The 17,390-nt window shown below is 51.1% G+C and overlaps 1 protein-coding gene across 2 annotated transcripts in view; it reads left to right on the top strand.

The window, feature by feature from the left end:
* The first annotated feature begins 1,159 nt into the window (after window positions 1-1,159).
* Window positions 1,160-17,390, top strand: part of LOC103721341 (molybdate-anion transporter) — a 38,238-nt gene continuing 22,007 nt past the window's right edge. For both annotated transcript variants that reach the window (XR_003388343.2, XM_008811509.3), the window contains exons 1-2: window positions 1,160-1,430; window positions 1,668-1,812. Coding sequence is in view for 1 of the 2 variants with exons in the window: in XM_008811509.3 (XP_008809731.2) it covers window positions 1,211-1,430; window positions 1,668-1,812 (365 nt within the window). In the remaining variant the exon portion in view is untranslated. The remainder of the gene's footprint in view (window positions 1,431-1,667; window positions 1,813-17,390) is intronic.

The raw sequence follows: 17,390 nt of genomic DNA on the forward strand, positions 1-17,390 counted from the left end.
CATCGTCCCCCGTTTGGTGTCCAGGTCAAGCTGGTTCTCAGCGGCAACACATGCCAAATCCATAGGGTATAGTTTTGCGTGGGATGCGTATCTCCTAGTAAAACCTTGGCCATTTATACTCTATTTGAATCCTAGTCTGAGCTTTTACCTTTGGCTAAATAGTCTTCAAATGCCAAAGTCATTATTGTGATTGCTGCTCTACTTGTACAAGAGAGTGATTAGAAGTTTTTAGGGCAACGAATGCATATGCCTCTACTTATGCCAGTTTTCAAATTTGCATGAACTATTTTCTATTATCTTGCTTTAATTGTCTTGCATATATAATTCTGTTTTTAGAATCTATATTCTATATACAAGGAGTTCTAGAAAGAGTTTTGCTATTTTCTTTATTTCTTTGTTACAATTTTTTCAGGCAAGCCCTAAAACATGAATCCTGACATTCTTTACATTCTCCCTTCTTTATTTTCCATCTATAATCTTAACTGCAACATAATTTATTTATTTATGTTGCAATATTTTCCATCTAGTTAAACAAATGAAGTATTCTGAGCAAAATACTAGCACCCCTGCTAAAATTCCCATGGACAACGTCTAAGCCCTTTGTAGCCACAAAATACACCTCAAATAGGTGAACCGTGAATTAGTTTCCCAGACGCACCTCATCCAATGTGATGGGTTTCCGAGCCCCCCACGGCATTAATGTATCCAATTATATTGACGCTGACCCAACCACATGTCTTTGACGCTGACCCAACCACATGTCTTTGACGCAGACCGAGTGGCATCAAGCACCATCAATAGTGGCACCAGACTAATGGATTTTACTCAAAACCTTTAATAAATTATAAGGCTCCTTAATGACCTTAATTATCGTGTACCTCTCAGGCGTCCTCATTAAGCTAAACATCCTCCACCCTCGACCAACAATTGGACGGCTTTAGATGAAGGTTGGATGTTCGGAGACGGAACCGGGATCATGTCACTGGTTGGCATTAAGCGAGAGTCAACCGGGATGGAGAAGATTACGGAAATCAGAGCAATGGTGGCCGTCCGATCGGCGTTGTGTCGTGATGGGCCTAGCGCGGGAGACGGGGTGAGGTCACCGTCAAGCCCGATCACGCGACCGTGGGAAACAAATTTTTTTGTCTCGTTTCTTGAATGAGAAGGGAAAAGCAAAGGCGAGAGAGAGAGAGAGGGTGGGAGGGAGGCGATGGGGGTGGTGATCGAGAGGGAGATATGGGAGCCGAAGCCGATGTCGTACGTGTTCCTCTTCGCGTCCTGCTTCGCTTCCATCTCCCTTCTCCCATACTACTCGAGGGGCAGCGCCGCTGCCAGAGGCGCCGCCGCCTCTTCGCTACTCGATCTCGGGCCTGCAGCGCCGTTCCTGCGGTTCCAGAGGAGTTTCTTGCTTCTCTACTCCCTCGCCTCAGGTTTCTGGATCCGATTTATCGAATGTCATTTCTTGTTGGCCGAATTTTAGTTTTTTGTTTTAGGATCTGCGGGTTGAGATATGGGTGTTGGTTTTAACTTTGTTGGCGCTCTGCTTCTTGTTCTATGGATTATGGATTTTATTCTGATATTTTGATTAAAGTTTGGATTTTGGGTTGTTTTCGGATTTGTAGCTGTTTTCTGGTATTTATGGATTCCGTTTCGCTTTCTTTTTCCAGTAATGGAAGGGCTGGAATCGGTGTTTGGGGAGTATGAGTATGCACATTATGGAATTAGTAGGGAGCAAATGGCGATGTGTCTCGCGGCTGGAGCTGCTGCTGCTCTCTTTCTTGGCTCCTTCTCAGGCATTCTTTCTGATGTCATGTAAGTCTATTTTCCTCTTTTTTTTTATTTTTTTAAATTATTTTTAGTGGTATTATGACAGTATTCCAAAATGTTCCACTTGGGTAGAGAGTTTATTGCTGTATCACCGATTATTGTTCTTGAATATCCTCATAAGCTAAAATTCATGATGAAATCGTGATACTCAGGAAGTTGATGAGTCGATGATTTCAGAAAATTGATGCGTTCCTGATTTCTGATATCATCCGAAATCAAGGTGGGCTCTTGTCCTCCTTTTTCCTGAAAAAAGAAAAAGAAAAAAAAAAGTTTTTTTGATATCCACAATCAGAAACAAAAAGAAAAGAAGAAGATTTTTGATATCCAAAATCACTTTGTTTTTAGTGGTAAATGATCCAAAGTTGAATAAGGTTATGATGAAAAAGTGTTTCTGATCTCATTCCATTATATCCGAAATGGTTTAATTGAATTGAATTGGGAAACTCTCTTGTAAGCTTCACCCGATCCTATCAGTTCATATTCTTCAGTTGGGCTCTGGTTCTGAAAGACTTTTATTAATCATCCAACCATTGATTAAGCAAATTAGTAACTCGACAACTTATCTGGGTTTCTTCAGCGAGTTTTTAAAATCTTACAGTTTTTATTTTGTCTCCACTTTAGTGCAAGATCATTTCATCTTTGAGATGAACTGAGACTAATATTAACATGATCTCCGCATTCTTGAGAAATCTGGATACTCAAGCTGGAGATCTTTTTTTTTTTCTTTTTTTTTTTGTGAATTACTCTCTTCAAAATACACTAAAATATCTTTGTTTTGTTGTAGCCTCTGGATGTTTAATAGTAACTCCTCCATCTCATTTGGAAAATTAGGACCATAATTTTTTACATACTATATGATGCATGGTACGTTGTACCGGCTTGAATCGGACAGTATGGGGTATACCGTACCGGTATCTGGTATAGGTGGTGTGCCGACATTCGGTATGCCAAAAAAATTCGGTACTGTACCATACCGACATTGTGCTAGTGTGGCGGTGTACAGGGTCCGGTACTGAGACGATGAATCTTAGTCTGATGTTTTCTTTAATCAATTATGATCCAAGAGTAAACTTTATTGCAAGACTTCTCACTTTGAAGCTGGTATAAAATTACTTTCTTGATAGTTAATTTCTCTAAATATTTTATATTCTCAAATTTAGATGGTGGGGTGCTCTCGTGGATGCCAAAAGTCTTGTAATACCTGGCGATGGTTGAGAATAAGAAAACTTTTTATGGGCCAATTGGGAATAAATTTTGATTAAATAACGATGACATATTCGATGAAGGTGGAATACTTTGGAACTTTTGCTAATTAAGTGCTACATGGTGCAATCTCATGCATATCCTGCCCCAACTGTCATGCTGCATATTTACCGAAAACATTGTTGAAGGTAATGAGGTTTGTCCATGTTTTTAAACAGTTTGGCAGACTTTACTGATCTGTCTCCCTTTATTCAGATCTGGATATTTACCCATCTATCCATTTTTTTAAAAGATTTCTCGCTTGTTATTCATACTAAGGTTTGCATTCCTCCTCTGAACCATCATTTCCAATTTTTTTTATTAATCTTTTTTAATTAGATCTTCCCATTGCCTCCCGAAATCCTTTCTATCAAGCATTTCTTAGTTCTTTTGAAGAAATCTGAGTGACTTTCTTCCTAAGGTCTCCTAGGAATATTGTTGCTTGTGGCCATACCATCTCAATTCTTTCTGTTTATTTCGGTTGCAAATTGTGCAACTACTATGCTCTCCAAAATATACCATTTCTAACCTTATTCTTAGTTTAATTACATTTATCATAGCATTCTCATCCTCTGTTGTAGCACATATTGATTTAGGTATTGTTAAGAATCGTAAAGGTATTCCTTTATGTCAAGACATTCTTGACAGGTCACTCAATTTCATTTTGCCATTTTTATTTTACTAGATATTTACTCAGCAATCAAAATGTTGCCCATCCTATGAATCCTTATAAATATCCATGTCCATCTTTCCTTTATATCGCAAACCAGATTACTTTTCTAGGTATTAAGCTAATATCATACTACTTTGTTCAAGCTAATATCATTCACATGGTGGTTCATTCTCTTCTCTTGAAATTTTTCTATCACTTTTGTCCATGTATAAATTGTCTCCATGGTTGTCTTACTTATGAAGAAAATTGTGTATTGGAGATTGCTAATATTTATTTTAATATATCTTGTAATCATCCTCTCCCTTCTATGTCTTGAAGCATTCTATGATAGTAGGCACAATCTTTATCAATAAACAGAGATGATGAGGTTAATTATCTCGAGTCTTGGGAATGAATTCACTTATCTCTTGTGGTTTGTCAATTGCTGCTCCCCCTCTTTTTTCCTTCATTTGGGTAGGGATGGGGGAAGAAAAGGCCCTTAGGCATTGCAGTACAATTGTATATGTTTTACAGTATAATCATTTCGTATTTGGGATTTGAGAGGCCATGAATGTTGATGAAACATCTTCATGGTATTATTCCATCTCTTGGCACAACTTTTATTGCTAAATGATTGACTGGCTCATTCTGAAATCTCCTTCTGAATGCTTGTCACAGCATCACATGCCACCTACAGCTGCATGGAGTGCAAGTCCTCTTGAGACAGTTCCAAAGATTATGGACTTCTTTTTTTAGTTATTTTGCTAATGAGTGTATATGTGTGAACATATCTTTTTCCAAGGATCCAGCAAGCATTTGCAATAGCAGCCCAACAGAATTGTTGGGCTGTACCTTTCCAAGATTGGTCCTAGTTGACCAGGTTCATATATTCTTTCCATTAATCTCTTCATTTAGGAGTTGCAGGTGGTGTTATATTTGTCCAAGTTTGTCAGGCATCTGAAGAATAATAGAGCATATGTTCTCGTTCAATTCGATGTATAACTATATAGACGAGTCTGAAGAAAAGAAAGTGTGGGAAGTGTTCCATGCATAAAGTTAGACATAAATAACTTTTCCAATAGGTGGGCTGGAGAAAGGTATATCTTCATCCAGCTAGGTGGTTGATGAATGCTTCAGTTCCCTTGAAGTAATGATATGCCGTTTTGACATTTATATGTCCATGAGGAGTGGAGGGCCAAATCTTCTTCTCTTTGAAATGGTGCCAACGCACCTATTGGATGATGATTTCCTCTTTTATATTATCTGGAAATAACTCTTTTAGCATTTGAACTTCCACTGCTTTGTAAGAGTCAAGTGGTTGATATACCTTTGTGTACTGTGACACTTTTTTCATGTCAATAGGAATACTCGATGATTTAAAGGGGGGCCATGAAACAATTTATCTTTATAACTTTTGGTCTTGTATCCATTCTCAATACTCCACCTATCTGCTGATGAACCTTGAGGAATGTTTGAAAGATTGATTCCCATTTTCCAAACAGGAGAAAGTTATCTGCTAGGTGGCATAGTCCATTAACCAGCATTGTCAGTGTATATTTCTTGAACTATCCGGTCCAAAAGTTCATTATTATTCCATAAAACCTTACCTCTTTCCCTCGTAGTAGAGCCAGCAAAATAAGTTCTGCATCTCTAACTGCAAGTTCCATGTTTTCTCCCCTTGTAATAACTTGCCAGTTTAGTAGGTGAATGCCTTTTTTTTCACATCTTTCCAGAAAAATTATGGGCTATGTTGAGGGAAATACAGGTCACCCCAAAATACCTGATCGAAAGTACCCGACCTCAAACGTCCGACCTCGGACAACCGACCTGGCGCCCGACCTCGGACAACCGACCTGGCGCCCGACCTCGGACAACCGACCTGGTGCCCGACACCGGACGACCTGGCGCCAGACCAGGTGCCCAACCCTGGACTCTCAACCTCGGAACGCCCGACCTGGAAAGCGTCCGACCTCGGAAGGCATCAGATCCCTAGAAGTCAGACCTCACCAACTGCCCGCTACTGTCACATCCTCTTACGGCCCAGTTCGGAGCCACGCCTTAGGCGGCTTATGCAACGATTAATACACATGGTCTCTGCAGACCTCCAGCTTACGCAACGATTAATGCGCATGGTCCCCGCAGACCTCCGGCTTACGCAATAATTAATGTGTATGGTCTCCGCAGACCTCCGGCTTACTCAACAATTAATGCGCATGATCTCCGCAGACCTCTGGCTTACTCAACAATTAAAGCGTATTGCTCCCGCTGTCTGCGGATCTCCAATCCTCCACGGTAAGTCAGCTCGGCCGCGTTTGGTCAGCCGCGACAACTCCCTGACCCCGACCTCAACCTCTACGGCAAAGCATTAATTCACATGATCATGTACTAATTCATGCGACGTGCTCAACCATATGGCAACCTGGTCCTGTCGCATCACAGGTAACCCAGCACCTCACTATAAAAGGAGAACCCCTCTACCATAAAGGGGGCGGGACACTGAAACTCTGGATAAATTGTTCCTGCTCATATTCTCCCTCTGACTTAAGTATCGGAGGGCCGGCGCCGGAAACCCCCGGCTTCTTCTTGCAGGTCTCCCGAAGGACGCCGCCCGCCGACGGACCGCTGCCACCCGCAGCCCAACGATCCTTACCGGAGCCCCTCCTTCTGAGCCGAAGGCCGCCCCCGGGTCCAGTTTCCAGCAACAGTTGGCGCTAGAGGAAGGGCCCGAGTTGCATCCATGAAGTTGAGAAGTAAAGGAGCTTCTAACACCTCCCGGCGTCTCCCGCCAAGTCCTGGACACTCTGTCCAGAATTCACCGTCTCCGGCTGATCCAGTTCCTCAAGTTCACCCGGAACAGTTCAACACCCTGGTGCAGCAGGTCCAAGCCCTGGCCGCAGCCGTCCAAGGCTTGCAGCGCGAGGGAGCCCTACCTGTGCCGCCCCCGCAGGCCCAGGTCCAGCCAGCGCTCCCTCCGAACGGACCAGTGCCCCAGAGCCAGAATCTCCGTGTCCTTGAGGGCCAATAATGAAGAGCAGTGCTATCGCCAAGACTCGGCCCGAGCCTCTCCCCGGAGGGAGTTGCCAGGGAGAAGCATAGACCGAAGGCCGCAACTTTCGGAGGCTGAGTCGTCCCCGGACCGCCACGAGCCGGAACAGACTACCGTGGCAACCCCCCAGGCTGGGGAGTTCGACAGGAAAGTCGAGAACCTCGAGCGCCAGATTGAGGTGCTTCACAGCAGGAAGGCGAGGCGCGAAGGAGACTTTAAATTCACCACCAAGTCCCTCTTCTCCCGCCAGATCGAGGACGAGCCGGTCCCACCGAGGTTCAAGATGCCCCAAGTGGAGCCCTACAACGGAACAACCGACCCCCTCGACCATTTGGAGAGTTACCGAGCTCTCATGGTACTGCAAGGGTCCTCGGAGGCCGTGCTCTGCAAGGCCTTCCCAGCGACTCTCCGAGGGACAGCTCGGCTTTGGTTTTCTGGACTAAAGCCGAGCACGATATCCTCTTTCGAGCAGCTCGGCAGACAGTTCACCACTAACTTCGCTGCCAGCCGGCGCCAGCGGCGAACATCGGACTCCCTCCTGGATATCAAGCAGAAGGAGGGGGAATCTCTCAGGGAGTATCTCGACCGCTTCACCGCCGCAACATGGGAGGTCCGCGAGCTCGACTAGTCGATAGCCATGTCGGCACTAAAGACTGGGGCTCGCTCCTACAGATTTTTCTTTTCATTGAAAAGAGCTTCCCCGCCGACTTCACCGAAATGCTGGCCCGAGCCCGGAAATATGCGAAGGCTGAGGAAGCTCACCTCCAGGCGGGGTGCGACCGAGCTGGCTTCAAAGAAGCAGAAGAAGCGCCGCGAGGAGCGCGACCGCCAGAGAAGCTGATCCCCCCGCCGTGAGAAGAATCTCCCTCGACTGAGGAGTCCGCCTCGACAGCAGGGACAGCTTCGACCAAGGTCCCCACCTCGGCCGAGGTCCCCGCTACGACCTCGGATGCATTCGGGGAAGTACGAGAACTACTCACCCATTAACGCACCCCGGACCGAGATTCTGATGGAGATTGAAGGTCGGAACTTTTTCCGACCTCCGCCTCCGATGCGGGATATAGGAATCCCGCGCAACCCTAGGAAGTATTGCCGCTTCCACCGAGACCACGGGCGCGACACGGAGGATTGTTTCCAGCTCCAAGACGAGATCGAGGCGCTTATCCGCCGCGGGGTACTCAATCGATTTGTAAGGAACCGACGTGAAGAAAGGAGGCTAGGGGAAGACGCCGTGCCGTCCGAAAATCCAAATGATAACAGGCCCATCGCCGGCATCATCAATGTCATTGGAGGAGGAAGCCCGGCTGAAGACTTAGCCGAGGGAAGGACCTCTCCAAAGCGCCCGCGCACCTCCGAAGCTATCTCATTCTCGGAGGAGGATTTAGGAGTTGAGACTCCTCACGATGACGCTGTGGTCATATTCATGGTTGTAAATAAGTTTCACGTAAAGCGGGTCTTAGTTGATAATGGAAGCTCGGCGAATATTTTGTATTATCAAGCCTACCAAAAAATGGGTTTAGCGGAAAGCCAGCTTCGGAAAATAAATGCCCCGTTGGTCGGATTCACCGGGGACTCAGTCCCGGTTGAAGGCGAGGTCAGCCTTCTAGTCACGGTTGGTCTCGCCCCCCGAGAAAGTACTCTGAGGACGGACTTTCTCGTGGTCCGCCTGTCTTCGGCCTACAATGCTATCCTCGGATGACCAGGGCTAAATGCCCTTCGAGCTATAGTCTCAACCTACCACCTGCTCCTGCGGTTCCCTACCAACCAAGGAGTCGGCGAGGTCCGCGGAGATCAAATGGTGGCCAAGCGGTGCTACATGGCGGCCTACAAAGCAAAGCGATCGGCCGAAGCACCAAGCCGGCGGGAGCTACTGGCCGAGGCGTCGACCCAAGCAACAGACCGCATGCTGCCCATCGAAACCTTGGATGTACGGGACGACCCTTGGAAGAAACGGGTAGAGCCTGGTGAGCTTCTTACGCAAATCTCTTTACTAGAAAGTTCTCCGGGACTAACCGTACAGGTCGGCTCCGGCTTAAGTTCCTGCGAAACAGAGCGTCTGATCGAATTCCTTCGAGCCCATGGACGTCTTTGCCTGGTCGCCCGCTGACATGCCAGGAATCGACCCCGAGGTCATGGTCCACCGGCTCCAGGTGAAACCAACCAGCAGACCCGTGAGGCAAAAGAAGCGGGGCTCCGCCCCGGAACGACAGCGAGCAGCGGCCGAGGAAGTGGACAGACTCCTCGAGGCCGGCTTCATCCGGGAGGTCTCCTATCCGGACTGGCTCGCCAACGTGGTCCTCGTGAAGAAAGCCAATGGAAAGTGGCATATGTGCGTGGACTACACTGACCTGAACAAGGCCTGCCCGAAGGATAGCTTCCCCCTCCCCAGTATCGAGCAGCTCGTGGATTCCACCTCAGGGCATCAACTGCTAACCTTCATGGATGCCTTCTCGGGGTATAATCAGATCCGAATGCCGCCCGAAGATGAGGAGAGGACGGCTTTCATCACCGACAAGGGCACTTATTGTTACAAGGTGATGCCATTCGGGTTGAAGAATGCGGGAGCTACATACCAAAGGCTGGTCAGCCAAATCTTCAAAAACCAGATAGGCCGAAATATGGAGGTCTATGTGGACGACATGCTGGTGAAGAGCCGGACGGCAGAGCACCATGTGGCTGACCTTAATGAAGCCTTCTCCAAGCTCAGAAAGTACCAAATAAAGCTTAACCCCGCAAAGTGCGCGTTCGGAGTCACCTCGGACAAATTCCTGGGCTTCGTAGTGACCCAGCGCGGAGTTGAAGCCAATCCCGAGAAGATCCAAGCACTGCAAGACATGGTGCCACCAAAGACGGTCAAAGAGGTACAGCGACTTATTGGGCGGGTCGCGGCTTTGGGAAGATTTGTCTCCAGATCGGCCGAGCGGTGCCTCCCCTTCTTCAAAATCCTCAAGCGACCGAAAGATTTTTTATGGTCGGAGGAATGCCAGCAAGCTTTTGAGGAGCTCAGGCGCCTTCTCGCCTCCCCTCCGCTACTCACCAAACCTCAGCAAGGCGAAGTTCTTTACCTGTACCTGGCCGTCTCTCCGATTGCAGTAAGCTTAGTCTTGGTCCGGGAGGAGGACAGGCTCCAAAAGCCTATCTACCATACCAGCCGGGTTCTCAGGGATGCTGAGACCCGATATTCTAAGTTGGAGAAAACAATCTTCGCCTTGATCACCTCGGCTCGGAGACTCCGACCCTATTTCCAGGCCCATACTGTGGCCATACTGACCGACCAGCCTATCAAACAAATCTTGCAGAGGTCGGACCGCGATGGGAGGATCGCCAAATGGGCAGTCGAGCTCGGGGAGTTCGACCTCGAATACCGTCCGAGGCCGGCAATCAAAGCTCAGACACTTGCCGATTTCATTGTGGAGTGCACTTTGCCGGACGACCCCGAGCACCCATCCACGCCAACAAAGGAGACCTCGGGGCAGCCATGGGTCCTATATGTGGACAGCTCCTCGACCTCGGGGGGTAGTGGGGCCGGTCTTATCCTTACAAGCCCAGACGGGGTGGTGGCAGAGCAGGCCCTACGCCTTGAGTTTCCGGCCTCAAACAACGAGGCGGAGTATGAAGCGCTCATTGCTGGGCTCAAATTGGCAAAGGAGCTGAAAGCCGGGAACCTAAAGGTCTTCAGTGACTCCCAACTGGTCGTGAGCCAGATTTTGGGAGACTTTGAAGCAAAAGAGCCGTCGATGCAGAAATATCTCCAAAAGGTGCGAGACCTCACATCCGCCCTAGGCTCCTTCAATATTCACCATATCCCTAGGACCGAAAATCTCAGAGCTAATCAGCTGTCGAAGCTGGCGACCTCCTGCATGAGCGAGCTCCCCAAGGCGACGGCGCTTGAATATCTCCAAACACCCAGCATAGAAGAGCCTGAGCCGGCCATGTGCGTAGACACCGAGCCGAGCTGGATGGACGAGCTCGTCGGTTACCTACAAAATGAAACCCTCCCCGATGATGGGCTCGAGGCTCGCCGAATCAGGCGTCTAGCCTTCCGATTTATATTATATGAAGGCAAGCTCTACCGAAAATTCTTCACTTCTCCTCTCCTCAGATGCCTCGTCCATCAGAAGCAGACTATGCTATGCGAGAGGTCTATGAAGGGATATGCGGGAATCATCTGGGAGGCCGAGCACTGGCTCATAAAATTTTGCCCCAAGGATACTTTTGGCCCACTCTCCAAAAAGACGCAACGGACTTTGTCCGAAGATGCGACCGGTGCCAGTGGAATGCCAATATCCAGCACCGACCCTCGACCCCGCTGACCTCAATTATCGCCCCTTGGCCATTCGCCCAATGGGGGATTGATATCCTGGGGCCCTTTCCCCTAGCCACTGGGCAAAGAAAGTTTCTGGTCGTCTCCATCGACTATTTCACCAAATGGGTCGAAGCTGAGCCTGTAGCTCGGATCACCGAGCAGAAGATGCGGGACTTCATTTGGAAGTCAATAATCTGCAGATTCGGGCTCTCCCACATCCTTATATCTGACAACGGCCGCCAGTTTGACAACATCCGTTTCAGAGAGTTCTGCTCTGAGCTCGGCATCGACCACCGTTTCACCTCGGTCGCCCATCCCCAAACAAATAGAGAAACTGAGGTAACAAATCGCACAATTCTGCAGGGGCTCAAGGCAGGCTCGATCGGTCCAAAGGACAGTGGGTCGAGGATTTGTACAACGTTCTCTGGGCTTACCGGACTACGTTCTGATTACCCACTGGCGAGACCCTCTTCAACCTGGCATATGGGATGGAGGCTGTTATCCCGCTGGAAATTGGCCTCCCCTCCTCGAGAGTGGAGCACTACGACGCCGGCTCCAACTCTTCTCGGCTCATAACTTGGACCTCGTTGAAGAAACACGAGAGGTTGCCCGAGTCCGCATGGCAAGGTACCAGCAGAAAACAGTCTAGTACTACAACTCCAGAGTCAAGCCCAAGCTTTTCAAAGTAAGGGACCTCGTCCTCAGGAGAGCCGAAGCTTCTCAGCCCACCTAACAAGGAAAGCTCGCCCCAAACTGGGAAGGACCGTACCGGATCGCTCGAGTACAACGGCCCGGAGCGTACAAGCTGGAGTCTCTCGAAGGGACCCCCATCCCACGGAGCTGGAACTCCGAGAATCTCCGAATGTACTACCAATAGGACCCCTAGGGGTCTCCAACACCCGGAAACACGACTTTCGCGCTCCTCTCTGTGCTAATCTATTCATAGTTCCCTTTTGATTACTCTACACTTTTCCTGACGATAAAACATTTGTGGACTCCAGGAAATCCGACTAAATTCGGATGCCCGACCAAGCTCGGATGGCCCAGTTGAGGGGTTAACGCCATGCTACGTCAACGTCGAGCTCGGCCTCGTTCTCCCTCAAAGACCTCGACTAAAGTCGGGATGCTTCGTGTGTCGACCGTAGAGTTCCAAACTTCCTCGACCTCGGAAAGCGTCATCAGGTCGACAGCGAGCCCAAGCTCCCTCGACCTCGTGCTCGATACCTCGACCAAGGTCGGGATGCCTTGTGTGTCGACCGTAGAGTCCCAAACTTCCTCGACCTCGGAAAGCGTCACCAGGTCGACAGCGAGCTCAAGCTCCCTCGACCTCGCGCTCGAGACCTCGACTAAAGTCGGGATGCCCCGTGTGTCGACCGTAGAGTCCCAAACTCCTTCGACCTCGGGAAGCGTCACCAGGTCGACAGCGAGCCCAAGCTTCCTCGACCTCGTGCTCGATACCTCGACCAAGGTTGGGATGCCCCGTGTGTCGACCGTAGAGTCCCAAACTCCCTCGACCTCGGAAAGCGTCACCAGGTCGACAGCGAGCCCAAGCTTCCTCGACCTCGTGCTCGATACCTCGACCAAGGTCGGGATGCCCCGTGTGTCGACCGTAGAGTCCCAAATTCCCTCGACTTCGGGAGGCGTCACCAGGTCGACAGCGAGCCCAAGCTCCTTCGACCTCGCGTTCGATACCTCGACCAAGGTCGGGATGCCCCGTGTGTCGATCGTAGAGTTCCAAACTCCCTCGACCTCGAAAAGTACCACCAGGCTGACAGCGAGCCCAAGCTCCCTCAACCTCAGAAAATCGGGGACAATGCCTTTGCGGGCCTCCGGGACATTTGACAGCGACAACAAAACAACACCCGCGAAAAACTCCAACAGCGGCAATATCTCCCGGTTCGTCGGCGTTCCCGAAACGGACTCCAAGCTAAAGGACGCCTCCGAAAGTCGACCAAGAAACAAAGCGACCTGCTTCAACATGGAGCGCTCGGTCTCGGAGGTGCAAGAGGTACATCCCACTTGACACCTGCTCCATTACATTTGTCTATTTACGTACTACCGGCAAGATCCCGATTGAGCTTGGGGCCTCCCCCCGACCAAGGTCGGGATGCCCCTCTGAGTAAATCCAAGGCCGAGGTCCCGCCAACCTCGTGCACGCTCTCTCCATCGATGATCTCCATGTTAATTCATACAAATCCTTCTAAATAAGGGCTCGGCCAAGCCCCAAACATCGAGAAGTCGACGTTAGTTTGCAGTAACGACCTCGACCGCGGACGCACTGGTCAAGCTCGAGAGGGCCAAGGCACTCACCATAGGTTCCGACTCTATTCGCCAGAACCTCGACCAAGCCCGAGGCCAACAACTATGAAGGCCCTGACGACAACTCGACCTTGGTTCACGATCTCCTTAGGGACCGACCCTAGCATTTTTTATAAACCTACGCCCGAAAAAGTCGAGCTCAAAAACTTGGCCAAATACCCCAGAAGATGAATCTGGAGGTCTAGCAAAACCCCTTTGGGGCCTGAGGCCCGAGCCTGGTGTCTTCGAAATTCAGGAGCCAGGCTCAGCGGCCCTGCAAACTTCAAATCCGAGCTCAAAGACTTGGTGAACTTTCCTAGAGTCTGAGCCCGGAGCCCCCCTAGCAAGCGTAATTGGAACTCGAGTACATAGAACTCAAGTCTACGATCCTGACCGAGCCCAAAGACTAAGTGAAATTTCCTAAGATCTGAGCCCGGCGCCAAAAAGTCATTTTTATCGGACCTAAGCTTGATAATGTAGCGAGCATAATCCAAACTTAAGTCTATGAGCCTAGCCGAGCTCGGACACTTGGATAAATCAGTCAGAGGAAAGGAAAGCAAGTACGAACTGGCAAAAATATCCTTTCATTAATAAAAAGCCCGAAGGCTGAAGTACAAAATTGAGGGCCGACCGAACGACAAGTTTGAAGGCCGAGGGTTTACAACAAGAAGAAAAATAAAAGGAGAGACTAAGTCCTAGGGAGTGGCGGCTGCACTGGCATCACCCTCAAAGTCGTCTATAGCGATAACCTGAGGGCCTTCCGCGGGCGCTGGCTTCAAACCCTCCGCGGCGACCTCGGTCGGGGCCTCGTCAGTGGCCCCTTGAGCCTCCGCGGCGACCTCGATCGGGGCCTCGTCAGTGGCCCCGTGAGCCTCCTCGGCGACCTCCTCGGGGGGAGCCTCTGATGTCGCCTGGTCGGCCATACCGGCCTCGATCTCGGCGAGCTCCTCCTCGGCCGCAATAATTGCGGGGACCTCGTCCTCGGTCTCACCGCTCAGGCCCATCCTCGGACGGATCCCCGAAAGGTCGAGCTGGGGGCAAAATCGAAGCATCTGCCTTCGGAAGTTCTCGAAGCCCCGGAGGAACTCGTCCACAGTTTCCTCCTCCAGCATGTCGCGGAACTCTTTCGACTCCTTGAAGAACTCCACGGCATTCTCCGCTCGCTCGAGTGCCTTCTTCTCCCGGGCCTCGAGCTGCTCAACCTTTAGGCGGAGAACCCCGCCCTCGTACTTGTGGCATGCGGCTTCAGAACGGGCCTCGGCCAAACGCGCTTCGGAGGCGCGCAGTGCTGATCTCGTCAAGGAGTGTGCGGCTCTCTCCTCTTCGAGCTCGTCGACAATTGCTTGCCGACCCGCCTCTGTGGCCTCCCTCCGCGCTACAGCTTCCGCCAGCGCGGCCTCTGCCTTAGCAAGCCTCTTCTCGGCCGTCTCCAATTGTTTTTGGAATCGCCGAGACTCATTCTGGCATTCCGAGGCAATGAACACCAGAGTGTCTACTTCGTGTATATGCTGCAGGAAAAGTAGCAATAAGCAAGCATGAAGGAAATACTGACGACTAAGACCAAGATAAGAAGGCATCTTACCCGAGCAGTGTTACAATACGTCTGGTCGACAATCTCTTCGAGGCCGAGAGCTCCGAACTCAGCCCGGTCAGCTGGGAGCATCGCGTGGCGAAATACAGCCCACGCGACATCGCCATCCCGGAAGGCCGAGCTGCCCTCCGGGATCGGGGACTTTGGCTCGGCCGATCCCCCTTCAGAGCGCCCTCCGGCCCCTGAGGAACTCGCCCCGCCTGAGCCCGTGGCAACAGGACGGGACGAGCCCGGAACTCCGGGGCCCCTGCTCGGCTCAGGCTCCGAGCGCCGCAGGCGAATAACTGGCCGGCTCGCTTGCTGGGAAATGGGAGCGGGGCGGGTCGGAGAAGCCGAGCCCGACGCCCCGGAGCCCGAGCTCGCGCGCTCGAGAACTGGGGCTCTGCCCCGGGAAGACCCCGAGGCCCCAGCCCCCGAGCCCCTCGCCTCGGCAGGGGCAGAACTGGCGGCCAACCTGGCCTTCTTGCGGGGCTTGGGTACAGCCCCGCCGGTCTCTTCCGACCTCTTCAGCCGGGCGAAGAGGGACGCGTTGCTGGTCGGCATGTGAGGGATATCTGAAACAAAGAAAGGAAAATTTTTGTTAAGTATTGGACTAACGTCAAAAGAGCAAAAGAAAGAAACAGATGGGGCGAGAACTGAAAAATGAAGGAGCAGTACAACTGCCCTTACCCTCGGGGTGCGCCGAGCTCAGGCCAACGTGCACCAGAGCTTCCTCGGTCAAGAACTCGTTCAGAAGGATGTCCCTCCCGAGACTCCGCAGAGCGTCAAAGGCCCTCTGCTCCTCCACCGACAGACCGCTAAGTCTGTTCAAGGCCTTTAGCCCGGGACGCCCCCACCTTGGATCGAACCCCCACGAGAGCTCGGAAGAAAGGAAGAAAAATTTTCCCTTCCACTTATGAATAGAGGAAGGGGCACCTTGGAAGAGCGACAAGCCGCTCCTCCAGGCGAAGTACAACCACTCTACATCCGCCGGGTTCGTTTTTAACATAAATCACCGGCGGAATACACTTACTGAGGTCGGGATCTCATGCGCAAGGCAGAGGGACGCGAACCCGACAATAGTCCTCCACGAGTTCGGAGTGAGCTGTGCTGGGATGAGTTGGTACTCCACCAGCAAGTCATTTACGAACTCATGCAAAAGGAACCGCAGGCCGGCCCAGAGTGCATCGACGTACACTCCGACCCGGCCTGGCGGAGGTCTTGTCATCCGATCCTCCGACCCTGCGAGTTCGAGATGAAACCCGGGCCGGAAGAAGAACCGGGAACGGACCAACTCCAGTTCCTCCTCAGTCAGAGTGGACCCAACCTCACCGGGACCGAGACCCATCCCAAAAAGGAAGAAGAAAAGAAGAAAGGAGCAAAAAAATGAACACGAAGAAGAAGAAGGAGACAAGTATCTAAAGAAAAGGAAAAAGCCTCCGAGCCAACGTGGGAAAACGACCTACGATAGGATCGCCGGACATGTCCCTGAGAATCGTCGGAAATCGCCTCTGGACGTCGCCGGAAAGGCTCACTCGCAGTCGGGAGAGAAGGGAAGAGAGAAGACAACGGCGGAATCAAACAAGCGAGACTTTTCTAGGGCGAAGTCGAGGGTTTATATAGATCCTCCCAACGGCTCAGATCGGCAGGGCTAAAACCCGCCTCTCGTCTGGATTGCGCCACGTGTCAGCCTCGAGAACCGAAGCAGCGCATTTATTCTGGATGGACGCCTCGGATACGGGATCAAGGCGCCGTCCCATCGGGTCTCGAAGCCCCATCATGAGCCCGCTACTCGAAACAACCTCGAAGGACGAAAGGGCGTCGCCTCCACTCCCCTCATTAAAAGCGCCCCGAGGCGCGCGGAGCGCCGGCGTAACTTAAACCTCCGTAACCCCGCCACTGCAATAAAAGCAATTACTTCCCACGTCCCAGCTCGCTAGCAGCTCGGACTCGAAAGTTGGGGGTACCCGACCTCAAACGTCCGACCTCGGACAACCGACCTGGCGCCCGACCTCGGACAACCGACCTAGCGCCCGACACCGGACGACCTGGCGCCAGACCAGACGCCCGACACCGGACGACCTGGCGCCCGACCAGGCGCCCAACCCTGGACTCTCAACCTCGGAACGCCCGACCTGGAAAGCGTCCGACCTCGGAAGGCATCCGATCCCTAGAAGTCAGACCTCACCAACTGCCCGCTACTGTCACATCCTCTTACGGCCCAGTTTGGAGCCACGCTTTAGGCGGCTTACGCAACGATTAATACGCATGGTCTCTGCAGACCTCCAGCTTACGCAACGATTAATGCACATGGTCCCTGCAGACCTCCGGCTTACGCAACAATTAATGCGCATGGTCTCCGCAGACCTCCGGCTTACTCAACAATTAATGCGCATGGTCTCCGCAGACCTCCGGCTTACTCAACAATTAAAGCGCATTGCTCCCGCTG

The sequence above is a fragment of the Phoenix dactylifera genome, unplaced genomic scaffold (genome assembly GCF_009389715.1).
Source record: "Phoenix dactylifera cultivar Barhee BC4 unplaced genomic scaffold, palm_55x_up_171113_PBpolish2nd_filt_p 000162F, whole genome shotgun sequence".
Taxonomy (NCBI): domain Eukaryota; kingdom Viridiplantae; phylum Streptophyta; class Magnoliopsida; order Arecales; family Arecaceae; genus Phoenix; species Phoenix dactylifera.